Source organism: Platichthys flesus, chromosome 18, assembly GCF_949316205.1.
Source record: "Platichthys flesus chromosome 18, fPlaFle2.1, whole genome shotgun sequence".
Classification (NCBI taxonomy): Eukaryota; Metazoa; Chordata; class Actinopteri; order Pleuronectiformes; family Pleuronectidae; genus Platichthys; species Platichthys flesus.
In genome coordinates, this window is record NC_084962.1 from 18,054,414 (window position 1) to 18,080,633 (window position 26,220).

Consider the following 26,220-nt stretch of genomic DNA (forward strand, 5'->3'; position numbering starts at 1 on the left):
AGTTTCTGTGTGTGTGTTTGTGTGTGTCTCTGTGTGTGTGTGTGTTTGTTTGTTTACTCAGACCAGGGAATTATTGTATTATTCAATCAACAACTTCCTAATGTGCTTTAAGTTTCAAATCAATATGTACATAAGCTAATATTTTGGTGCATTTAAATATGTATTTCTGATATCAGTTAAACTAATCTGTTGTAATTGTCCAACTAGTAATGATGCTGTTGGGATAAAAATAGGAAAGTTTTGACCCAATAGAATTATTAATCCGGATAATAACGGGAAGATCAATTGATAATGCAAAGCTTTAGTTACTGCCCTAATAGCCCCCCCCCCCCACACACACATTTAAACCGAGCTATTAATGTAAAAATTGCATAAAACAAAAAAACGGAGCAGAAAATCCTCACATCTGACTCACAGCAAATATTCCATGACTAATTGATAAAACTAGATTAATGGAATAAAGAAGATTAATAAATGAATCTCAAGGTAAAACACGTTTAATTAAAGCACAGTTCCTGTCTCAGCAGTAAAGCAAAACTGGGTGTGAAACCAGATAATCCCCATAGCCACTGGTTTACCTCACAGTCTGACAGCCAAGGACAAAGCCAGGCCGAGTTCATCTCACACAAGCTAATATTGGCAAAGTCACCTTCTTAATGGAAACCATTACCTGATGAGGCTTTGTTTGTTGTGGGCTTTCAGAAACCATGGGGTACAGTGAGGAGATAAGAACATAAAACCTTTTGGGTCTCGGTAAGATCCAGACCTGTGATCCAAATATTTACTGATCTGTTGGTTAGTATATATTGCAAGTTACAAATCATATAAGATAAATACAAATGGCCAGTTTATTGCACCATAGAGGGAAAGCATCCTGTGAACTGGCCCCTTGCACTCGATGATCTCTGGATCTGTGGCCTTTCCCTCAGTTGAACTCCATCATGCCAGTCTACACACTCCACATACGGTCACACGACTACAACGCAGCCCTGGAAGATTGGTGTGGTACTTCCCTCACATCCTTTCCTCTCCCCGGCAGCTCCTCTTGGCCTCGTCCACCAGTCGTACTCATCTCACTCCCCTCCTCTCTGAGTCGTTGGGTTTCACCGGCAGCGTAACTCGAGCACCTTTCGGGGGAAAGGAGGCCAAGTTGCATATACGAGACTCTGTAGTTGCATGTGATATCGATTTTTGTATCATCTCTTGCTCAGTGTTAGTGTACGTGTGCGTTTGTAGAAGAGCTGCTTCACAATGACTACAATATCTGTTGCAAGCACAATTAATGTACTTTATTAACGAGCTCACTGAGAGAAATTTTGTTATGCTAATTTATATCCAGCATAACATTAATTCCCACCAGCTGTATCTTGTAGAAGTATTGATTGTGTTTCTTAAAGAGGGTTATAGAGTTTCCTTATACCTCAGTTGTTGTCTGGTGTGTGTGTGTGTGCACACTCATGCAGTGTTGTGTTACAGTAGCACATCGACACAGTTGTTTATACCTCCCACTATATGAAGGCTGAAGTTTCACAGATCACAGTTGCAGCCAAACAAAATCAGCAGGTGGACAAACCCAACAACGAACTCGTCGGCTTTGTGGTTGCAGTTATATTGTCGTTTATTATATCATAATCATAATCATAATCATAACTGTTTCTTTCTTTTCTCTGCAGCGGACGTACACGTTGATTGTTGAGGCCTGGGACTGGGACAACGACACACGAAGCAGTAAGTCTGAACTTCACATATAATCTGTGTCAATGCTGTGGCTTCTACTTTAGAACTTTAACTTGAGTTTTATCACATTACTACAAGGATTGTTATCGTTGAAGCACAAATCTCAATACTCCGAAGGGATCAAAATCCCTTTAAACCCCCTGACCCTCTTTGAAAAATCATTTTTGCCATTTTCCCACTTCAGTTTCTCATCAGGTGACACAGGCTGTACATTAATAATGAATTATCTGCAATAAGTCCATATGGAGTGGCTGTTTATTGTGCGTCTCTGATTTTGAGAGTTAATATACAAAGACACAAGGACTTTATTTGGAATCTGCTATGGACCTTGATGATGATTTTGATTCCATCTCATGAGCCTTTTCGAAGGTTCCTGAATACCTAGTTGACTTTGTTAGGTAGCAGGTTGAGAACATGCTGAGCTCTTTGCTGTCGCCTCCCTGAGACGCCTCCTTACAGAATTCCAGCCTCCTCCTCAGCAATGTTGGCTCTGGCGGTCGGTGCTGAGCAGCTGTATCCTGTTTTCCTTCGGGTTGTGTCCGCCGGGTGGACTCCTGGACACAACCCCTTTTTCCCATCTGAGCAGTAGCACCGTCTGGGAGGAAGAGGACTCTCTGAGGAGTGAGACGTCTGCGTGGACGCAGCTTTGATCTGCGGAGACGGGAGCGTTTTCTTCACGAGTCTCAAATGCCCTGTTCTGTGCCACGCACCTATCGGCATGAAGGTGTTTGACACACTGAGCCAAACCGTCCTCGCTGGTCCAAACCTGCACCGTATTTATAGGAGGTCATTACATCCTGTTTTGTCCATAACATCAAACGCATTTCCACTCGCGTGTTCAGACAATGGAGAAGAAATAGATTTTGACATCACGGCTCTTTTATTAGACCCGTTGCATTCCTTGTGTAGTCTCCTGCTCCTCCAGTGCTCCTCTACGTTTACAGTCATTAGCTCTGATGCTTCTGGCTGATGTAAGACCTCAGTGTTGCTTGTCCAATTGATTTCCTGTCGGAGAGAAGCACTTCAGTCTCGGCCAAATAGCTGTAAAGAATCAAACTAGATGTTTTTCAGGATGCAAGACACAAGAAACACTATTTTAACACTTTAAAAAAATTCAATTTTGTAGTTTACGCGTGGAAATGTTGGAATTTGACCTTTTTTCAGAGCGAGTTCATCGGACTCTGTTGCATGAGGCTGCTCTCGGGTCACAGACTGTCTGCTGACTTCAACCTTGATGTCACGGGTTCAAGAAAAGCAAACGTCTGGAACAAACGCTCCTTTCAACCTCTGAGGAAGATGACAAGAGAATGTGATTGTTGTAGAAAACGCCTTAAAGGTCGCAGCGAGTAGCAGCAGCGGCTGAAGCCTCTTTGCCTGACGGGCGGGTCGAGCAGGTCACACTTGTTTGTGTTTGGAGGATTTTACTGCCATGCATCACGACACAGATATTATATTAATAGAAATCCTTCACTGGGGTTATGCAATTCCCAATTTAAAGCCAGTTTGAGTCTCAAAGCCTGTAGCAGTGGCTCCACAACATCGCCAAACTAGGACTTGTTGTTTTTGATTGAGAGACCCCTAGTGGCCAAAGTTACATATTGTAAGACACAACAAGCTCGTATTTAAAATGTTCATCTTACCTTAAATTATATTGATCCTAATTAGTTTCTTTAAAAGAGGTGATTCGATTTTAAATTTCCGAAGGAGACCCAAACTGGGCTCGGACTGGGAATTTATGTTGGCAGATACTCAAGATGAATTTGGTAGCTGGAGAGAAGAATTCAAATAGATGCAAAGAGCTGTGATTGGATGGATGCTGCTGGTTTGCGTGAGAAGAATAAATAAATATAAACAAGGCTCCAGTTTTTATTTGACTTGTGGTTTCCCATCAGTCCCATTATCAGCAGACGTGGTATCTTTACTCTTTAGTTACGGAGACAACATATGTGGCTCAACTGAAAACTGAGTGTCCAACAGATTTAACTGCCGGTCCAGATCCTTCTGCATCGCCATGTTTGAAACATTGAGCCTATTCTAGGAATGTTGTAAAGGTCGGAACCCTTTTTAAAGTTGGCAGCTGTAGCTGTGGGACCATATCCGGAATAATGAGTTGAGCAATGATGGAGGTAGCCGTTTCCTGCCATTCTTGAAATGCACTGCAATCTGCTGTAGATGCACCAGGTTTTAACGGTTCTTTCTCCCGTGAGATTATTCTTTCCTGCACAAAACGGGAGATACAAGTGGAATAAAACGACTTTGTGTATCTGTGAGAGACTTGAACTCTCCCAGTTTTCTGGCCTGAGTCAGCAGCAGCCTCATGTCTTGTCCTACGTAGGAGCCTGTTGGTCGGTCAGTGAGATTCCTCTCCTCCAGCGTCATGTCCTCCGGTGTGCCTCGCTCCCCTTCCCCCTGTGTTCTCAGGAAAAAGCGGCCCGGCTGTTTTCCTTGTGTTTATCGAGCAGGAAGTGGAGTGGACTGGGCGGCCGGGCTCAGTGTTTAGACACCGCGGTAGCAGAGCCCGGCTTGGGCCCGGAGCCCATTGTTCTCTATCTGGCAACTGTTATTTCTGTTATTGTTGCTTAATTCTGTCTGACATTGTGTCAGTCCCCAGCAGAGGAAGGTGTGTGTGTTGCGTTGTGTTGCATTGCATTTGTGTATGTGTGTGTCCCTGCTTCCTCACTTCAAAATGTCCATGGTGCATTGCAGTCCAAAGCGATGGAGAATAGGAAATCACAGAGCCCCTATTTCCACAGAGATTGTTCTCCAGCGTCGATCCCACTCGGATAAACCAGTTACGCCGGTAACACTCATATTGTATAACTCAGCCCGAGGACTACCTCATTGAAAAACAGAGCCTTAACAAACTGGAATAACTTACCATTTAATATCTTCTTAATTATAAAGAACCTGCAGAAGCATTTCTAAGCGTCAGAACACAGACTGAGTAGAAGGAGGATTCCTGTCCGGCTCCATATGAGTTTCATATTCCTCACTCTTCTATTCAAATATATACACCGTGTTGTCAGCTTTGATATTAATGTGTGTATATTAATGTAATTAATGTTCGCAGCGAGCCACACGGAATCAAACCGTGTTTAATGAGGAGGTCGGCGAGCGAGAGGCTAAATGTGACCGAGCCCTGGCAGAGAGATCAGAGGCGATATGAGCCGTCACCAGAAAATAGATCAATTTCCAGACGATGCATTTCAATTGCATACTTAAAATTCAGTGGATACGTTCCACACACAGACACAGACACACACACAGACACACACTGTGATATAAAAGCATCCGTCTGCTGAATATCAATGCAACTGCATTCTTTAGAGAGGGGCGTGATTAGACGTGAGATTAAAAGAGACTTCAGACCCTTTCTCAGTGTTTGTAATAACTCATGTTTATCACCTCAGTGGCTGCTGGAGGCCGAGCCGTGTTTCACTCAGAGCATTTAGCTGTTCACTTCAAATGTTTGGTTCATTATCTCCTGTGAGAAATGCTTTCTGTTCAATATTGGAGACATAATAACACATTTCGGGAAATGCAGTGGAGTTGTGTAGACACTGTGAGGTTGCCAGGCAGCCGGCTGGGCTAATTGCTTAGTTATGTCTCCTGAGATGTGATTGGTTGTTGTTGTTGTTGCTTTTCTCACTTTGTTTTAATTGTTGAATTCAAATGATTCATATGAAAGAATCAATCCAAAAGATAAATGTTTTATTCATACAGCACTTTGTCACAAATTTAAAATTTAAGATTTAAAATCTGTCCTGAGGAGATTAATTTGGATAATTAAGTTGAAGAACTACATGTATATGCATTTCGGTTATTAATTGTCTCCATAACTCTTAGTGACCTTTATTATGCAGGTGCCATCGAGATCAGCATTTGCTCTGTGTTTGAATCGTCTTCCTCTTCGTTTCAGGTGATGAAGAGGAGCTGCTGATCGAACGCAGTGCCCACACCGGCATGGTGAACCCCGGTGACCCCTGGCAGACCATCCCGCACGCCGGGGCCGTGGCTCTCCTCACGTACCGCATCCGGGTGCGGTGTGACGACAACTACTACGGCAACAAGTGCAACAAGCTGTGTGTTCCTCGAGACGACTACTTCGGTCACTACCGCTGTGAGCCCTCAGGGGCCCGGGTGTGTCTGGAGGGCTGGATGGGACCCGACTGCTGCACAGGTGAGCTGCCGGCACCGGGACGGGTTAATGTCCCCGACTCAAGGTTCATGAAGACACTGAGATGTTGTCTTGTTTACATCAATTTCTTTATTGACCAATAATTAATCCAATTGTCCAAACCTATTGATTCCATCACCATTAAAACATGTGATTTACTACACAAGTGAATAATGTCACAGGGACCAAAACCCACAATCTCCAATATTTTCCAATTTACCAGCCATAAACTTCTGAAGATTATTTGGTGCTCAATATATTGGCCAATAAAATATCCCATTAGTTGCTGCTCTATATTTTGCAAAGGGATTATTGCTATTGATCCCACAGTCGTGTGAGAGCGTTGCTGTGGAGTTGGTGGGTGGTGATGGAGAGAGAGTGGGGGGGAGGGGGATGGGGGGGATCTATAAATCACTGCACTGACCTCGGGAGTCGAAGGTTGAAAAGAGGAGGGGAGTGCAGAGGTGGCTTTTTAAGAAGAAAGGGGGTCGTGTTGTACATGCAGGCCATAAAGTTGCCTCGCCGCCCCCCCACCCACCCCCCCCATTCCCCTGGTCAGGGTGCCATGAATCCTCGCGTCGTGTTGCACTTGTTAGAAAGAAGGGAAACAAACAAACCAGCGCCTCCTCCTCCTCCTCCTCCTCCTCCTCCTCCTCCTCCTCCTCCTCCTCCTCTTCCACCTCCCTTTCTCTTCTGAAATGTTCTGATGAGAGAAGATAGAAGATTATTTAAAAAATCATGTTTTAAGCTGATTCTCTTTCTCTCTTCTTGCCTTTTTTTATTCTCTAGCAATCTGCAAACAGGGATGCCACCTGTTACATGGCGGCTGCGCTGTGCCGGGGGAATGCAGGTACGAATATGAACTCTTTTCTTTTATGCAGAAATCATTTTTTCTCTGCAGGATCTTCTGGGCGATTAATATCTTAGCTAACATCTCACTCCCTGCTCCTGTGTTTGTTTGAGTTGCCTTTCCTTTTGAAATCGTTAATCAGCTCCTGTAAAAACAAAGGTGCAGCAGTGTTTGACTTGCACTCCTCCGTGTTTCATCTGAACGCCTGCGAGAGGGATTTCAGATGCCGAACCCGAGACGCTCCACTTGTCGGAGCCTGCTGCGTTTCCCTCTGCCAGCCTTTCCTTCCCTGGCGGGCATCTCCGCCTCGGTTCAAAGGAAAAGGGCAGCGCCGCGCCTGCCTCCTCGTATTTTTAGCCGCCCGAGGTCCTCCGCTGAATACCAAGCGTCTTGTCAGCTCGGGCCTGAAAGAAAGGGACTCGACGGTGTGTGAATTTGACCACTGTAACCGTGCCCCCCCCCCCCCCCCCCCCCCCATTTCCCCACTCCCCAATCCGCATTGCAGTCCCGCTTGAAGGGCAGGGGGCAGAGGAGGAAGTGAATATCCCACCGTGCCATGTACATTTCCCTAAAGTGGAAGCAAGTGTTAGATAGAGCCACGCGGAATGGGCCCCGTTGCTCAGCTCTTCCAGGATGTGGTGCATCCCGTCGTCATTTGGAAACCCCCCCCCGCCCCCCACACCCACCCACCCACCCACCACCTCCTACTCCCACCTGCCGGATGCAAAGAGACACTCGCCTCCTCGTTATTAGGGAAATAAGGTTTCTGGCTCGGAGCCGGGGAGCAGCAGGCGATGACCAGCTTTAGGAAGCTGTTACACATTTTCTTTTTTATTGTTGCTGCGACCTCGATCAGCCGGCTACATCCTCACTGCAGCTCGCGGACCAGACAACGGAGGGAAGCGCCTTGTTCTCATGAAATGTCAAGTTGCAGTCAACAGGAAAGGGTGACACGACTGGAGGAGCGGCAGTGAAGACTCTTCCTGCAGTGGCATGAATTCACAGGAGCTTCAGGTCCCAGAAAAACTGGCATTAAATCCTTTTGCCATCTCCTTTTTCATTCCCTTTATTCCCTCCTGGCTTTATGGGCTTTGCCCCCTTTGCTGCCGGCTTTTTTAAGAAACACAGAAGCCGGTACGTGCCCGTTGTTACGATTGTGCATTGAGGGGGATTTTTATTAGCACACATTCTACTTGTCCTGGCGTATTTTGTCGGAGGCTTGCCGTGTCCCAAGAATCCACTTGGGTGAAGCAGTGCAACACATTTCACGGCTTTGATAAACATTTAGCAACTTGTCAAGAAGCTGGAATCCGACTTGAACGCACCTGCACGTGTTCGATGAGTAAACACCATATCAACGTCTCCTCCCGAGCTTTAAAGGGACGTGTTCAGGTTTCCTCTCCCGACTTCCACTGGTGTTAGCCCCACTCTGCTGTCAGACTCCGGGCAGCTAATCATGTGCAGTGGAAGAAGAAGAAGAAGCATGACAAGTATTCCCAGCCGCCCCGCCCCCCCACCCCCACCCCGCTGCCTGAGAGTGGCAGTGATGTCTGAAGGCAGAGGCAGCGGTGCCGTCTGCAGGAGACTGGAAATAGCAGTCAATTGACGAGACAGCTGGCTCGACGACACTGCAGCCTTGGAATAGCCGATTGCTGTCATGAAGCTGCAGGCGTGTATACACACTGCCGTCTCCAGCCCCCCCACCACCACCCCCAGCCCCAACCCAACCCCCCACCAGCCCCTTGCCCGGCTCCCAGACTCCAACACGAGCCCGGGAGCCGCTGGAAGTATTCTTAACCCCTCCTGCCCTGGAATCTTACCCTCCACCGAGATTAGTCGGCAGGAGGCGTCTGGACCGGGGGGGGGGGGGGTTGAAGGGAGCAGGTACAATCTTAGATGCAATTCTACTGTTGGAGATGTTGCATTCAAGGGTTCACTTCCCTTTTCTAGAGCCTCAATATCATCAATCTACTCCCAGGGATTTCCTGAAAACTTTATCTTCTGTTGAACAATAATGAGCTTGTTCTTTACAGTTCTTTCAAAAGAAACTTTTTCTTTTTTGCAGAAAATGAACAAATGAACACTGTCTCTCCTTGTCATCATATTTAGAATCGGCTATCTGTCATTTAAACTTCAGGAGAATCATCGATCAACAGAAAGTTTAACCACAGATAAGGGGAATAGGGGAAAAGATTAACGGGGATGTTTTTGGAATCTGTGTTTGACAGGTGTAACTACGGCTGGCAGGGCCAATTCTGTGATGAGTGTGTGCTGTATCCGGGATGCGTCCACGGGACCTGCAACCTGCCCTGGCAGTGCAACTGTGAGAGGAACTGGGGCGGCCTGCTGTGTGACAAAGGTACGACAAAGTTGTGTCAGAGTGTCACACAAACTGCTGAACTTATTTCCATGAGACCCCGTGGAGGGATGGGACACGGGCGAAGAAAGAACCCTTAAAACGTTTTTGGGCAGATCCTGGTTTTTGCCAGATTTCCCAGGAAATAACTCCTGGATCTGGATGAAAGAAATCTGACATATTAATGTGCCTAATATCTGAGTTTGTGCAATTTGGTGTAAATGAAAATGTGGATCTATCAGATTTAATGTGGTTTGATGAGGTAAAAGAAGACGCTTTCTATAAACACTTACTTTCTATAAAGACATCAAACTCTCCCATAGAGTTTGATGTCTTTTATAGAAAGTGTATTTTAGATTTTTTTATAAACGGCCTCATCATTAATATGTGAGTGAGAGACCTTCATATGAGGTCTGGGTTCTGCAGCTGGATAGTTTTACTGGCCTGTGTGATCCGAGCAGCAGCAGACACTCGATCCCCCCCTCCCCCCCCTTCCCTTCGTCACCGAGGGCTCTTCGGGGGATGAGAACGGGTCCTAAGATCCCGAGTGGAGACAGATCCCTGCTCATTTATTTACCAGCCTTTACCGTGACCTGGCCCTCAGCCTAAAGGATGGCGTGCAGGAGGCGGATAGGGGAGCTTACTCTGGAGGTGGCTTGGAAAGAAACTGCAGATAAAGAAGGAAAAGACATAGAAAGACATAGAAAGACACTGGTTCCTGTTATTTCTTAGCCTCCGTCATGATGCAGTGCAGTAGAATGGTCGAGAAAACACTCGGTGCTTCCTGTTGAAGTCTCACAAGCTTCCTGGGAACCTCCGGCTACCGAGTGGATATAAATGGTGGAACGAGCAAAGAGCCGTCTCACAGGCTCGGTCCAATTAGTCTGAAGACGCCATAGCGGCTGACACTGGAGGTTTTCTCTTAGTTTTTTTTAAAGTGAAGATGCAGGAGTTTATATTTTATCTCCCGTCCCAAGTTGTTTGTTTTTCAGTTTTCATCTGTTATACAGGGTGCATGGGACCTGGCTGATGAGGGAAACCATGCATTTGAAATACAATTGTACTTTAAAGTGGATTTAAAATCACCTCTCACAATCAAATCCACATGTTTTGGGGCAGGATTCACTGTCACTTCAGTTTATTGAATGTTAAACACATCGTCACATCCGGTGTCTCATTAATAACCTGTTTTTTGTAGGTTTGTAAGCTGCATATTTAAATAATAATTCAGTCGTGATATTAATCTGTGTTCAAATTGCCTCCTCCAGATCTGAACTACTGCGGTCGGCACCATTGTGTCAACGGGGGAACCTGCATGAACACCGAGCCGGACGAGTTCCACTGCGCCTGTCCACAGGGCTTCTCCGGCAAGACCTGTCAGATAGGTGAGGGGGGGGGGGGAGCAGACCGGAACCTGGTTGATTCTTGTAGGAATTTGAAGAAGATGAAAACATGAGTCCTGTTTGATTTTGACCGTGTCCCCGTCTTCTTTTCTTTCAGCCGAACACGCCTGTGTCTCCGACCCCTGCGCCCACGGTGGCACGTGCCACGAGGTCGCCACGGGGTTCGAGTGCCAGTGTCTGCCGGGTTGGGAGGGTCCCACCTGCGCCAACAGTGAGTCGCCCTCTTGCCTTCCAGTCTTCTCCTCTCTCTCTCTCTCTCCTCACCCTCTGCTCTGCGTCGTTGTGTTCATGTTCGTAACAAAGTGTGTGTTTTCTCAGATTTGGACGAGTGTGCGTCCAGCCCTTGCGCCCGAGGGGGAACCTGCATCGATAGGGAGGACGGCTTCGAGTGTGTGTGCCCGCCGCAGTGGGAGGGCAAGACCTGCCAGATCGGTGAGTGTTCAGTTCCCTCGTTCCTCAAAACCAGTAAATTCCCCCCCCCGAGGCCCAGCAGACAGCCTCGCTCACTGTCCTGGATTAACTGTGTTGTGGGATTAAAACCAGCGACCTGAGCCCCACGGCCTCAGAGCACACTTCAGATGTCCTGGATGAGCCGGCAACACCCCACAGCTCAGAGTGTGTGTGTCTGTGTGTGTGTGTTTGTATTGTTTCTCAATGAGATAACCAGCTACTTGTGCGTCTATATCCGGTGGTTTGTTAGTCACTGCCGGTGGATCTCGTTCCTATGTCGCTCACATCCCAGCAGGCGGACGTGACCAGCACCGAGCCAGGAAATGGATTATGACCGGTAAACAAAGTTGGCGTGTGTGTGTGTGTGTCTGTGTGTGTGTGTGTGTTTGTGTGTCTGTGTGTGTGTGTGTGGGGAGATAGGAAAGAGATCCAAAGAGTCCAGTGTCATCTTACCAGCTCAGATCTCGGTTTACGGGCAGCCATTGGCCTCCTGTCTTACCTGGCGATTTGTGTGTGTGTGTGTTTGTGTGGAGTGTTGGGTTTCACACACAGAGAGAGAGAGAGAGAGAGGACAGGTGTGTGTGAGCGAGCACAGCAGGACTCCCCGCGGAGCTACCCCCACCCCTTACCAATCCACCACCCTCCCAGCCATTCGAATATTGAAGCAGCAGTGCTTTTCTTTGGTTTGCTCCACACCGACATGTTTGTCAAGACTTGAATTGAAATCGAGTGTTTGGGTCGAGGCAGCCCGCTCGGCGTCCCGGTGACTCACCGCCGGTCACTGCCACTGATTGTGTGTTTTTCTGGGAAAGCATTAGGAGGTGATGAGTGAAATGACTGTTTTGTCTCTGAGGCTGTCTAGTCGAATCCATTCCTATTGTCCTGTCGGAATAGAAAATGTAGAGGAAGTGAATTTGACCAGATTTTCCTCAAACTGTCGAACTTTGGGGATTTTTCTAGAAACTACAGAACTATACGTATATATATATATATATATATATTAGTATTGAAGTATAAAATAAAGGACTCCTTCCATTCCTTCCCTTTAATTTCATTTTTGTGTTCTTGAGGCTGTATAGTCTGTGTCCCCCCCCCGGCTGGTTCCTACTGACGGACTGGGTCTCCCTCTACTTCCTGCCTTCACAGATACGAATGAGTGCTCAGCCAATCCCTGCGCAAACGCTTACGCTTGCAAAAATTTGATTGGCGGATATCACTGCAACTGTTTTCGGGGATGGTCTGGACAGAACTGTGACATCAGTCAGTATTTTCTTCCTCAGAATCACTTCATCCTCTTCCTCTGGCTCTTTTTCAACTGACCACTCCCCCCCCCCCACCCCATCCCCTTCCTCACTCTTCCTGGACACACAAACATACGTGTGTCACTTCCCCCCCCCCCCCAACCACACACACACATGTTGTAACCAGTTCATTTCTTGGGAAACCAAAGCTCCCGACGCTGACGTCTGAAACCTGCATGATCAGTCTTTCTCTCTGGATCCGCTGCATGCTCAGGTCCACTCTGCAGGATCTGTCCGGCCTCACTAGTTGTTTCCTTTTCCGAACTTTGACTCAATCTGTGCACATCCCACTTTGTAGACTTCACCTAATGATTTCACGAGGCGACGGCGTGGGCCTCCTTTTTAATCCACACGTGAAAATGTTTGTCTTTTGTTTTTTGTGACAATTTAAATGAATGTGAAATGTTGGCGTGCTCCTCAGATGTGAACGGCTGCCGCGGTCAGTGCCAGAATGGAGCCACGTGCAAGGTGCGGCTGATTTCATTTCTCACTTCAATATGATGCATGCTTATTTAGTTCCGCCCTTTGACCCTTGACCTTTCTGCCTGTTTCCTCAGGAGGCCGCGCGGGGTTACCACTGCCAGTGTCCTCCAGGCTTCTCGGGCACTCACTGTGAAATCCAGAGGAATAAATGCGACAGCGCTCCGTGCCAGAACGGCGGCCAGTGCCACTCGGTGCTGGACGGCTTCGTGTGCGAATGCCCGCCCGAGTTTGCAGGACAGCTGTGTGAGGTGGGTCTCGAGTTCCACGTGCCTCAGCAGTAAAGAGCGAGAGGAGCGGGGGAGAGTATCTGAGGCGGCGGCGGCGGTAATGGGATTAAAGCAGCGACACTTTAGACATGTAGAGCATTTCTACTGCGGTTGACTGTGGGAATCCAAACCACAACATCATGATGATGTACAGTAAGGGGTGAGGTTGTGAGTTGGATTCCTGCTTTGCTCTCAGTTTCCACAGAATGAAAAACACACTGTGAAACCGTCACGTTGTTTGAAAACACGAGGGTTCACAACATCTTTAATTTCTCAGCTCCTGGAGCAGATGGACATGAAATCAAAACTTTGATATCTGGATCGATGCCTCCTTACAACTTGCCTAGTTCCCCTTCCTCTTCCTTCTCTTCCTCCTCTTCCTCCTCTTCCTCCTCAAACACGTCTCAGTCACTTGTTTTGAAAACTGTTAATAAATTAAGGCACCTTAGTTTATATAAAACGCAGCAGGTTGTGTTGTGTTTGTGGAATAATCTCACACCACTGGGCTTCATGCTATCATCAGAAATCGGCAGTGTGTGTGTGTGTGTGGGGGGGGGGGGGTTAGACTACCCAGAACAATTTAAAAATACAATACAGCTGCTAAGGTGAAAAGTATTAATAGTTGCTCGACAGCCACATGGCTTTTGGAGACTGGTAGCGGTGTGTGAATGCAGTAGCCGCTCTGACCCCCGTCCCTCCTGAGCCAACTGGCAATTGTAAACTCAACGTGCCAAATACTCGCGTAATGCTGATTTATTTATTCTACTTCAAGCGTCCGTTGTAAATCAAACGTGTTCTTCGTCACAGACGCTACATGCCGGTGTCCCCGCCGCAGCCTTTCTACATTTTGAGGCGTGTGTGTTTGAAGTTTTAAAGTAGGTTAGCAGCGAAAGGAAAAGGACACTTCACCGGCGTCTCCTGGGTCCTGGATGGAGGACATTGCTGGTCAGGAGCCAGATCCTGATTTAGCATCTCCACTATAAATATGAGCCTCCCTGAATGAGGTGATGCTGGAGCTCTGCCCGCCTACTACACACCTCTGATGTCTGCCATGGCACAGTGCACACCCCCCCCCCCCCCCCCCCCCCGCTATGCTTTCCTGTGTTGTTCTGTCAAATCTGGTTCGGAGGTTCATGTCATTCAGAGCCACCAGCAAGTCGAGGTTTTCATTTTGATGAATCCTTTATGACCCTATAGGATTGGCCGATAAAACGGTATCTGGAACTTTCAGAGTCGTTATATATACAGGGTTCCTACGGTCATGGAAAACCTGGAAAAGTCATGGCATTTTAAAATGTCATCTAAAAAATAAAATCCCAAAAGTTTTGAAAAGTCATGGAAATTTGTAATATCCATATTTTCCTGTCGTTCATTTACGTTGAGATTTGAATAATTCATATGATTTTAAAGAAATACCCTCAAAATATAAGCAGGCATACTTGGTTGTGTGTCATTTAAGGTATACTGTATTCCTTGGAATTCTCATTGTTGGTTTAAATACTACATTTTGTCACTTTTTTGCATTTACACCAAGATTTCACAAAATGTTCGCTCCTGGAAATTTGGTTTAAAGTTATTGAAAAGTCATTGAAAAGTCATGGTAATCCATTGGTCAAAATGTGTATGAACCCTGTGTATATATATATATATATATATATATATATAGTTTATACATTGTGCAAACACAGTAAGGAAGTATAACGTATAATTGTGGTCCTTCACAAATGCACATTCTAAGATTCTTCTCCTGCTACTGTTCAAAATGTCGCTGTGACCCGTGAGTGAATATTTATACACACTTGTCCTCAGACCACACACGCACACAAACCAGTGGTAAAGAATCACTAATAACTTTCTCTGACAGTTGGGGTAAAGCAAACCGAGAGACCTCAGGACTGTTGTTCTCCTCCGACTCGCCCGTCCAGCACCTTACATGGTGAAGGGGTGCCCCCCCACAGTTTACACGCTGTGAGCTTCTGTTTACGTGAACTCAGAGGGTTTCACTCTGACCTCTCCACTCGGCAGCTTGTTGGAAAAAGACAGAATATGTCCCAGTGGCCTCTAGATCGGTTCTTTGTGTCATGGAGGTAACGAGCTGTGATTTATCGTCCTCTCGCCTGCTCAGTCTCTCTCTCCCCTTCTCCTCCTCGAGGCGTCCATCTCAGATTAATCTTTCCAGATTACGCAGGACGGAGATGTGAAACCGAAAGCGTGGATCCCCTTGATGAGCTCAGGGAATGTTCCTGAAGCTCACTCTGCTCTTTCCTTTTGTTTCCCAGCTGAGCCGCTCACCCACACAGACTTTAGCTCTTCTTTCTCCAGCTCTCATCTGGCCTCACAATTTTGAATTATGTATTAATCATGTCTCTCCGTGGTTTCCCCAGATCCCCAGCTGGTCCCCCTCTGACGCCTGTGATCCGAACCCTTGTGAGAACCAGGCTCAGTGTCACAGCATCTATCAGGACTACTACTGCGCCTGTCCCGAGGGCTACGAGGGGCAAACCTGCGAGCGGCTCAAAGAGACCTGCAAGACCGTCCCGTGTCAAGGTGACGGGGGGGGGAAACCTGCGCAGAATCCACAACCACTGCTTTATGTTAAAAGACGAGTATTTAAACGTCTTTTCTTCCTCACAGCGATCGACAGCTGCACCGTCGCTGTAGCGTCCAACGACTCGGCCGGGGTGCGCCACATCTCCTCCAACGTCTGCGGCCCGCGAGGTCGATGCCTCAGCCAGCCGGGGGGGAACTTCACCTGCGTGTGCGACCCGGGCTTCAGCGGCATGTACTGCCACGAGAGTACGACCAGATTTTAACATCAGACCCACATCTGAACTTAAAACTCTTAATTGTTCTTGTCTTTTACTGAATTGTTTACCTCACATCCATGTTGTATCCCAAAAACAACACAAATAACCCAGAAATATGCTTTTAAAATGTTTGAACCTCTTTTCTTAGTCATTTTAAGTTATTTTTAAATCTAAATATATTAATATAAGAGATTAACCAACATATTATCATGTTTTGTAAGCAGATACAAGGATTTGTAAGTGTTTGTGATTATCATATTAAACAGTTTTCATCACATTTTCCCAGTTTAACATATCTACTGATATAAAGTACAATCACAGACATAATGTTATGATCATATTTGCCTATAACTGCATTAAAGTGGGTTTTAAATCACTGTTTATGTGCTTTTATACTTATTATAAGGTTGAAATGTGACAGAATATTGTACAGAAAGTAAATGTTTCTGTCTTTCCCTCCTCTAGACATTAACGACTGCATCGACAGCCCTTGTGGAAACGGAGGAACCTGCATCGACGGGGTGAACTCCTTCCAGTGCTTCTGTCCCGACGGCTGGGAGGGGCGACTCTGCGACCACAGTGAGTTCATGACTGATCCGGAACCTGCTCTCTGCTCTGTCCCCTGAATAAAACACTGGTGATATTCTAACCGTGTGCGTCTCCCTTTGCCCTCAGACGTCAACGAGTGCGGACACAACCCCTGCAAGAACGGCGGCCGCTGCGTGGACCTGGTGAACGACTTCTACTGCGAGTGTGCCGACAACTGGAAGGGCAAGACCTGCCATTCCCGTGAGTTATGTCCACTGCGTGTTAACGTGTGTGTTTATGTTCGTACTTTGCCGCGGGCCCCAAACTCCAACATGCTACATCTCTGTGTGTGTTTTGACAACTGAAGCGTGACCTCCACATGTTGGATCACAGGAAATAGCTTCTGCCACCGTGAAGGGTGTTGGAATCAAATAAATCACTCCATGTCCCATCCACTTACATGGAGGAGGCACTTTTCTTGAGTCTTCTCTCTTTATAAGCAGCCTGAGGTGCAGTCTGTGATCTGAGTGTTTGTTTCCCCCCCCCCCGCCAGGCGAGAGCCAATGCGACGCCACCACCTGCAGTAATGGAGGCACCTGCTACGACCACGGAGATGCCTTCCGCTGCGCCTGTCCACCCGGGTGGGGGGGCAACACCTGCAACACAGGTGAGGCCTTCGGGATGATGTGTTATCAAAACACAAAGTGTGTTTTTAAACAATCAGATCCTCATCCTCTGTCCTCTGTCCTCCCACAGCCAAGAACAGCACATGCGCCTCCAGCCCTTGTTCCAACGGGGGAACCTGCGTGGGGGGGGGAGACGCCTTCACCTGCATCTGCAAGGACGGCTGGGAGGGAGCCACCTGCGGCCAGAGTCAGTTCCTCTCACACACAAATAACACAAAAATAACAGTTCTCTCAGCTGCATTGTGATTATTAAAGATTTAAAGAGGAGATACACTATGTTTTGAATCTCAAGGAAGTGTAGGATTCTTCCAAGGCTGCAAACAGAAGTGGCATTTAACAGATATGGTCCATCCCCTTTGTAGTGCAGTTAAAATAGGTTTATAAAAGACATAAAGGCCATTTCTTTCTTCATTTATTTAAGTGTATATGTGTTATGAAATGTATATCGATGAGTCCCAGACGCTGCTGCTGCTACAGAGCTGGTTGTCTAAAGTTTATTAATATTAAAGATATCACGATTCAAAATCGCACCAAATACAACACAACTCTTCCTCGGACCAGTAACAATACTCATGACAAGTCACAAATATCCCACTAGCTCCCTGGTGCTTGACAAATATTAGAAAATATTTTATTATCATTCTTATGAAAATCTGTACAGAGGGAACCTGACAAACAGTTAATTATGTTCTTCCTGGATTTTCTGTATCAAATGAAAAAGAAAATGTCTCACTAAAACATTTATTGTGTTTCTCATCTTCCACAGATACAAACGACTGCAACCCTCATCCATGGTAAGTACCACACACACCCCACAAAAAATCCATCTCCTTGCCTCCGTCGTCTTCACACTTCACTCAGACCCTGCATGAAGGAGGGGGTGAAGGGCTAAAAGCTGTGGAAGTTGTGCTTAAATCAAGCCTCAAAGAGAGAAGGGGGGGGGGGGCTCGTATACTGAATAGGACAGAGAGAGAGAGAGAGAGATTTTAGGTTTGGCTGTATAGTGAGTGCAGGTGGGGGGAGGAATGTCAGGGAGGAGGAGGAGGAGGAGGAGGGAAGGGGGGGGTACATGTCCTATTCTTCCCGTGCGACCTGGGGGTGGGGGGTGGGGGGGGGCTTTGAGGAGGACTGGAGGAGAGGCAGGATGAGAGGAGGGGAGGGACTGGACACGCCTATTAGCATCTGAAAGGTGGAGGCTGGTATTGATGAGTTGAATTGAGCTGCGTGACCCCCCCCCCCCCCCCCCCCCCTCCCCCCCTCCATCACCAACACACACACACAGAGACACACACACACACGATGTGGCTTTGTTGCAGCAGGAGAGGATGTGGCTCTTGTGCTTCTTCGTCTAATCGCTTTTCTTTTTTTTTATTTCCTTTTCTCTCACAGCTACAATGGCGCAATCTGCGTGGACGGAGTGAACTGGTTCCGGTGCGAGTGCGCTCCTGGTTTCGCTGGTCCCGACTGCAGAATCAGTGAGTAGTGACAACATGGAGCTATATGCAAATACACAACCACCCACCCCCCCAACTCCCTGAAGTAGTCATGGCACCAAGTGTGGTGGTGGTGAGGAAGAGGAGGAGGATGGATGGATGGAGGAAGGAACCAAGGGAAAGGGTGGACGAGGAGGAGATGGACACATTGACACCTAAATGCCGGACCGGGGTGCCGCCCTTTCCCTTTTTTCTTGGTCCTTAAACGCCTCAGGGGTCAGAGGTCGTCCCTCCTCCATACTCGCACAGTCACACAAACACACACAGAGGACAAATTACCCAGTGACCCTGAAATTCTTCTTCTCTGCTCCTTTGTCTGGGGCCGGATAGCGTTCACCTTTGCTGTCAGGCTTGAATCTGAGTATTCGCCCCGAACCGTGCTCATGTGAAATCTGGGTGACAATGGTCGGCCTCTCAAAAGATTGTTGGCCGGACGGCACAATCGATTCGTCATCCTTCAAAGAGCCGGGCTCATAACAGAGAGGTTGATGATTAAACATGGCCACTATTTACTCCTTGATCCTCATATGACATTTTATGGGGTTTTTATTTTGCCATGGCTGTTGTTGGTCTTGACCCAGGGCCTCATCAAATAAATCATTGAGTTGATTTAACAAAATGGGTCACGAGCTCCAATAAATTGAGTTTATTTTTAGGCTTTTTGTCAAATTTTTGCAGTTTTCATTGAGACGGCATCGGCCTATCTTTGAACGTGTGGTTAAACTGCTCGCATGTCATACACCTACGCAACCAGCAGGGGGTCTTTGGAAGTGGTTAGGTCCCTGTCATGCTAGCATTTGAGACACCAACATGTTCCAATGAACTCGCTGTAATTTGTTAGATTTCAGGAAGGAACAGATTTTATCTGTTGCTCTTGAAGAGTAAAGTGTCCGTTGTCCGTCCTAAAGTCAAAGTTGTCTTCCCCTCACAGACATCAACGAGTGCCAGTCCTCACCCTGTGCCTATGGAGCCACGTGCGTGGACGAGATCAACGGCTTCCGATGCATCTGTCCCCTCGGCAGGACAGGAGCCAGATGTCAAGAGTGTAAACAGACTTTTTTTATTTATTTGCTTTGGCTTAATAATAATAAGACATAGCTTTGTGTTCAGATCATCGAGACACTGTAAACATGTGTCTCTCTGCCTGTGTGTTCAGTCATCGGCATTGGGAAGACGTGTCACTACGCCGGGCTGCAGTTTCCTCATGGCAGCTTCTGGGAGGAGGAGTGCAACAACTGTCACTGCATCAACGGCCAAGTGGACTGTACCAAGGTGAGAGGGCCGCAAGGAAATATCTGCTGTTCTTTACTAACTTGGTTTTCTCCATTTTCCAGTCAAACAAACCTCCAATACATATCCCAGACTGTTTATTTCACAACTTTTAAACTGTTTAAACTAAACTAAAAAGAAATCAATAAACCATTGTTTGGCATTTCCAGTATGTAAGAACTATATTCTTTACATCACAACCAGTTGGGTCACATTTTAAGTTTTAGCATGTTTGTTTTTGTTTTATGATGGTAAACATTTGTTGGGTTTTTGAGTCTTTTGTTTATTGTTTGATCAAAACCTACTTTCTGAAGACACTTCCCTGGATTTGGGGGAATTGTGTTTCTTACTATATTCTGGACAAATCAATGACTAACAGAGGAAAAGAACCATCAGGGACCACAAATATAGATATTCATAACATCAGCTGGTTGTTATGATGCTCGTAACATGCAGGGCAATGAACATTTGCTTCGTGGCGTCACATTCTGATCGTGTGTCACCAGGTGCTGTGTGGTCGTCGGCCCTGCCTGCTCCAGCCCTCGGGTCAGCAGCAGTCCTGCCCTGCTGGACGCGAGTGTTCAAAGCACAGCTACCTCACCTGCTTCTCCCCCCCCTGCCACCAGTGGGGGGTCTGCTCCATCGCCGGACCCTCGCCCCCACAAGTCACCACCAAGTGCCAGCCCAACAGCGGGCACTTGGACAACAGCTGTGTCCGCATAACACTTGTTCTCAACAGAGACAAAGCACCACCAGTGAGTCGTGTCTCAGGATGTTTCCTGTGTTCAGATGCTCAGATGTTGTTGTTGTTTTTTTTGTATCGTTGCTGATCAGTGTGTGTTTGTTTGAATGTGCAGGGAACAACTGTGGAGAACATCTGCCACGAGCTGAGGTATCTGTCGAGCCTCCGGAGTTTGGCGAAGGACCACGCGCTCCTCCTGCTCTGTGATGTCTCTCCGTCCAACCAGGACGCTGTGAAGGTGGCGATAGTAAGTGATTGTACATTTTAAATGGACGGTTTGAAATTCTAGAAAACAGGTTTAATTTCACTTTCTTTCTCAGTATACAAGAAAACAAATGAACTTGTTCTTTTATTCGACTTTCAGTGACTTAGTCCGTTGTGACTCACTTTAGTTCGGGGTGACTTTTTACTATTTAGACTCTTAATGAAACCTAATCATGTCTACTTTGGACTCTTTTGACACATTGCAGTGAAGAAGAGAATAACAAGAGGCTCAGTTCCTGGTTATTGGGTCTAATCTCTTACGTGATCTCTGGTTTGTTTCTCAGTCTTTCCAGCCTGAAGATCTACAGGACCTCAGTATGATCCAGAAGGTTGCCAGCGCCATAGAAGGCACCTTGTCGAGGCGACACAACAGCAGCATAATGCTGGCTGTCACTGAGGTCAAAGTGGAAACGCAGGTCATGCCCCCCTCAGTGGGTGAGTAATAATTAACAAAGGTGTCCCACAAGGGTTTGTCATGGGCCCCTTTTTGGTTCCTGATTAATCCACAGATGTTCTCTGCAGTGTTCTCTAAGTTTCCTCTATGTGTTGACAGACTACCTGGTGCCTTTACTCTGTGTCGTCTTCTGCCTGCTCTGCCTCTTCTGCATCATCGTGTGCGTTTGGTGGACACGCAAGCGGAGAAAAGAACGTGAGAGGAACACGCGATCAGCTTCAGACGACAACGTGAACAACCAGTGGGAGCCGCTCCGGATAGTCGTGGGACGGGCTCAGCAGCAGGAGCTGAAGGAGAGCAACAGGGAGGCTGAGCAGGAGCGCAAAAAGCTCATGGGTCCTTCCTATCGGACGTGTGATGAAGGGGAGGAGGAGGAGGAGACGGAGGGCGAGCTTGAGCTCGAGGAGGAGTGTGGTGGAGCGGAGGCAGGGAAGCAGCCAGTTTATAAGTACTCTAAGACTGCAGTGCAGTCCAGTGGGGGAGTGGTCTGTACCCAGCACAGCTCCAGCTCCCCCCTCAAAGCGCCTCACCGGACCCCAGGCTACAGCCCCAAAGACAACCGCTGGAAAAGTGTCAGTGCCGTCCTGAGCGGTCAGAAAGGCCTCAGAGACCACTGTGTATAAGACATTCAGACCAAGGACTCGCAATGTGCACGCGAGAGAAGCTGCTCGGCTGCAGCTCTGCTTATTTTCAGACAACTTTTGGAAAGAAAAAGAGGCTTTGTGTTTTAATAAGCCATTCTTTGTTTCGATCACTGTCCCCTGAAGCGATTTTTTAATTCAGGAGGCTAGTGCACAGTGAACAACCTTTTTTGCTTCTGTTCGCTTAATATTCTTTAATTATGTACAGAAGGAGCTGAAATGTTAACGTTCTGTTTGCGTGAGACAAAAAGAAGCTCTCTGCAATTTTTGTTTTACGGATTTGTACCATTTAAGAAATGATGAATCAAGAAAAAAGGAGAAAAAAACAACTTGTATAAAGTTTTTTTTGTTGTTTGTTTACAGATTATGATTTAGTTGAGTTGTCAGCGGGCTCCTGTTCAGTGTCTGTGGGTTCAGACACACGTTAAAGGGACGGTGAAGGAAGAGCTTAGAGGGAAGTGTCCTGTTGACGTCACAGCAACAGAGGAGAACTTCCCAGTCTCTGTCCGGCTTCGCCCACTGGTCCACCCGTGGCCGTCATGCGCCAGCCTTACCAAAACACTTGGCCTGGAGGGGAGAGGGGACAGAAACCCCAGTGCCTACTATGTGGCCTTCCATTGTTTTTTGTTTTATTTTGCTCCTGTCTCTCAGTCGTCTCGGCTGAAAGCTCCGTTTGAGGATTTTCTGCAGTATTTGAGATGGTAGCAAGTGCCTTTCTAAGAGCTGTGTCGAGGCTCGAGTCGCGCTGCCCAGTTTGACCTCCTCGTTCTCAAATCTCAAAGGGATATAAGTGTACATTTAGAGAGTTCAGTTTCACAGCAACGCCATTCAACGTATTTGATCAAAACAGAAATGAATACTCTGTACATATGTGTAAATACTAAAGGAGTCGCTGTGTATATTTGAAATATACACAGCGACTTAAAGACAAGTCACACACTTTTATTATTATTATTGTTATTATTATTATTATAATTAATATTATTTTTATTTTTTCTACAATGCCATTCCTTTTATTTATGCCAGTCAAAGATAGGCAGGTTTTATAACACTTCATATCCAGTCCCACAGTAGAGAACCTTTACGCTGAGGTACCACCGATGAAGGAATTTATGAAGGGTTTATAAATGGTTTGTTATTTTGGGACGCATTTTATATTTTGTGACCCGTCAACAGTCTCTTTTACTGCTTTTTAGTTAATGGAATAAATAATTGATGGTTCTTTGGATTCCTATTGACACTCATTTCATAGAATAAAACGATATAAGGGAAAAACTACTGCTATTTACCTTCTTTTCTTTCCTCTGAAAACATTCACCCTTTGATGCTCGAGTCATTTTTTAACTTTATAGGTTCCGTGGTTGTTCAGGAGCAGGGAACAACCTCAGTTCTGTTCCCTGCAAACACTTCCAACCATTTCTAAACCCGTCACAAACCCTCCAGCTGCAGGTGCCTTAATGTAACGCATTGTTTGTGTAATCAATGGTCATCTTTTTTATGTTGTTGGTTTGTTTTCTTTATTAAGGAAAAAGTCATTCTTTAAAAAAGTTGTGTGGTGTTTTGTTGCGTGTTTCAAATGCTCTCTCTTCACGATCATGAGATCTCTGGAATAAAACACTGATGGAGGATTTGAAAAGTTTCAAATGAAACAGTCCACACTCGTGTCTCTTGAGCGACTCAGGTGTGGACGTCAGTTGGAGAAATGTGGACATCATGCATTTAGCCTCATGTTTGGTTTAAAGGCGTCAATGAAGGGAACGATATTTGCTGATGGTTAAATTTCATTTTGCAAACAATGCAAATGTTGTTTCTTCTTTTTGTTTTAAGTTACCATCTCAGTTCTAAATCACAAGTTTTTACCCCTTTTCATATCACGTCTTTGTCTCGAAACGCCATTGTTTGTTTTCTGTACATGGGACACGGCGAAATAAAGAATTAAAGATGCATCACTACTGGTGTTAAAAAGCTGAATAATGCATATTGTATACATTTTATTCTTCAAGGGACGTAAGTTAATTTTGTACAAAGCAAGAAAAAAAACAAGTTTCCATTCTTTTAGTGGATGTTTAATTGTTCTAAATAATCATCCCAGTTATTTATTAAAGCAGTTTTGACATCTTCATCGCGCTTGTAATATTTGGTTTGATAAAGGTTCATGTTTCTGTGCCGGAGCTTTCGACCTCCTCACTTCATTCAGTTGTCATGAATTACTAATGACCTATGGGTCATAAGTATTACATATTACATAGACGTTATTTAAAGATAAAAAGTCCTTTATCAGTCCTACAAATTTGCAATGTTACAGCAGCAGAAGACATCACATGAGTAGCATGCAGTACCTGGGTGAAGAAATATAAATAAATAGAAATATACAACAATATATAGAAAATATATATCTATAAAACTCTGTATATTACAGCAGGACAGTCCTACAACCTCAAAAGACAAAGTAGTTTCCCTGTAGTGTTAACTTATAAGTGTCATCAGCCCTTAAAGCTGAATACATGTCTTCAAATAGTGGATCCCGTGACTCTGTCATATCTAAAAGAGGCGGAGAGAGAATTGATAATCAACCCAACCCATCACTTTTATTTGATATATATATTTATAAATGATTTATTTCGTTCACTGCTGTAAACTTGTTAACTCTGCTCAGAAACTTTCCTGTGTTCACTCTTCCAATGAGATGAAGCTTCTAACGTCTTTAGCAGCAGAGGTCTGAAGCCCTGCAGCACTTGCCCTCGTGCACGTGGGCCGATCGATCAATCCCATCTCCTCGCCATCCTCCTCGCCGGGCCGCCATCGCTCACGCACACACACACACACACACACACACACACACACACACACACGCCAATAGAACCACATCTCCTGTTCTGGGCCGATCCGGTCTCCGCCAATGAGAAGCTGGCCTGATCGTCCTGGTCACATAAAGATGTGAATGTTTTATGAGTAATGTTATGATGCTAGGGGGCGGGGGGGGCACAACCACCACCCCCCCACCCCCGCACAACTCCCATGGGTGCCCGTGGCTGAGCTAATGGGAGCGTGTGTTGTCGGAAAGGCCGGATCGACTTACACAGTTTTGTGGAAGTGGAGGAGTCGCAGGGGGAGAGAGAGAGAGAGCTAATCATGTTTATGGTTATATTTATATATGGATGATGGTAGAATCGGGTCCATATCATCTCTGCTGAGGGAGTTTTCATTGCTATTCGCTTGCAGGAGTACCCAAGAAGGAAATAATACTTAGATGTTGATATAAGATGTTGCTTTAAGGACTGATATCGATGAGGGAGGGAAATGTAGTGACACCTGATTGTGGGCGTTGGTGGAGGCAGGTGCCAAATGCACTTCTTTCATATTAGAGTATTGTGTTTTGCTTTTGCATAAATGCCTCATGTCTGAATTAATGTGGACCATCATGTCTTGGTATTCAAGGTTTTAGTGATGCCAAGTTGCCTGTTTGTCTTTTCAGCCTGTCAATACCCCCCCCCCCCCCCCCGCCACCCCCTCCCTGCCATCCCAGACTGCATCAGTAAACTGACACCAGTTTCCAAAAGTGGCTCCTTACAACAGCCAAGACGAGAGCCAAGGACATCTCGGAGCGCTGCGTTTGTAAACACCGAGTCCTCTGCTACTGAAGGCAAAATGGCCGAATGCCTTCGTCGGGGGGGAAAGTACGGAGAAGCCGTGACTGCTCTATGTCTGTGAACGAGCCGAGGCCGAGCACGTGTGTGTGTGTTCTCCGTGCACACTCACAGTCTGACTGACGGGGAGACGGTATTTGTATTTTGTGTGTGCTCTGCTGCCTGTGGCTGCTCGGTACATCTGTTGATGTGGGTCTTTGGGACCATCTGACAGCGCAGGCAGCTGGGTGACAGGATTTTAGGCTAAGCCCCTCGTCCCTTTAAACACACACAGACACACACACACACACACACATGCATGCACACACACACCAAACACGGCCCTTACAGCATATCGAGCTGGCACGTCCTGGCGGACAGTGGGCTGCAGCTGGCACTGTGGGCAGACTGAGGCAGGGAGACAGGCCACAGTGTCCTGACTGTATCGCTGTGTGTGTGTGTGTGTGTGTGTGCACGGCTGGCTGGCACTGCAGGTCTGTTTAGTCGCTGCAGTAACCCCCACACGTACCCTCTGCACCAGGAGGTGGGGGGGTGTGGGGGGGGGGGGGGGGGGGGAGCAACAGAGTGTCCTGCAGTGCCAGAGCAGCTTTTCTGGGACAACTGGTGTGTGTGTGTGTATGTGTGTTTCATGTCGTATACACAAGTGTGTTGAGATGGAACGTGGAT

At 46.5% G+C, this 26,220-nt stretch overlaps 1 protein-coding gene across 2 annotated transcripts in view; it reads left to right on the forward strand.

The window, feature by feature from the left end:
* The window catches only part of jag2b (jagged canonical Notch ligand 2b), a 37,806-nt gene extending 13,947 nt beyond the window's left edge, over positions 1-23,859 (forward strand). Inside the window, exons 3-26 of one of the 2 annotated variants that reach the window (XM_062411708.1) lie at positions 1,674-1,728; positions 5,657-5,917; positions 6,704-6,764; positions 8,993-9,123; positions 10,389-10,505; positions 10,621-10,734; positions 10,842-10,955; positions 12,120-12,233; positions 12,696-12,742; positions 12,832-13,005; positions 15,408-15,570; positions 15,658-15,819; positions 16,296-16,409; positions 16,506-16,619; positions 16,912-17,025; positions 17,115-17,231; positions 17,811-17,838; positions 18,434-18,519; positions 19,469-19,582; positions 19,694-19,809; positions 20,313-20,561; positions 20,664-20,795; positions 21,097-21,247; positions 21,366-23,859. In XM_062411708.1, the coding sequence (XP_062267692.1) occupies positions 1,674-1,728; positions 5,657-5,917; positions 6,704-6,764; positions 8,993-9,123; positions 10,389-10,505; positions 10,621-10,734; positions 10,842-10,955; positions 12,120-12,233; positions 12,696-12,742; positions 12,832-13,005; positions 15,408-15,570; positions 15,658-15,819; positions 16,296-16,409; positions 16,506-16,619; positions 16,912-17,025; positions 17,115-17,231; positions 17,811-17,838; positions 18,434-18,519; positions 19,469-19,582; positions 19,694-19,809; positions 20,313-20,561; positions 20,664-20,795; positions 21,097-21,247; positions 21,366-21,889 (3,372 nt within the window). In that variant the 3' untranslated portion in view covers positions 21,890-23,859. The remainder of the gene's footprint in view (positions 1-1,673; positions 1,729-5,656; positions 5,918-6,703; positions 6,765-8,992; positions 9,124-10,388; positions 10,506-10,620; positions 10,735-10,841; positions 10,956-12,119; positions 12,234-12,695; positions 12,743-12,831; positions 13,006-15,407; positions 15,571-15,657; positions 15,820-16,295; positions 16,410-16,505; positions 16,620-16,911; positions 17,026-17,114; positions 17,232-17,810; positions 17,839-18,433; positions 18,520-19,468; positions 19,583-19,693; positions 19,810-20,312; positions 20,562-20,663; positions 20,796-21,096; positions 21,248-21,365) is intronic. The other variant, XM_062411709.1, reaches the window with a different exon arrangement.
* The last annotated feature ends 2,361 nt before the right edge of the window (positions 23,860-26,220 follow it).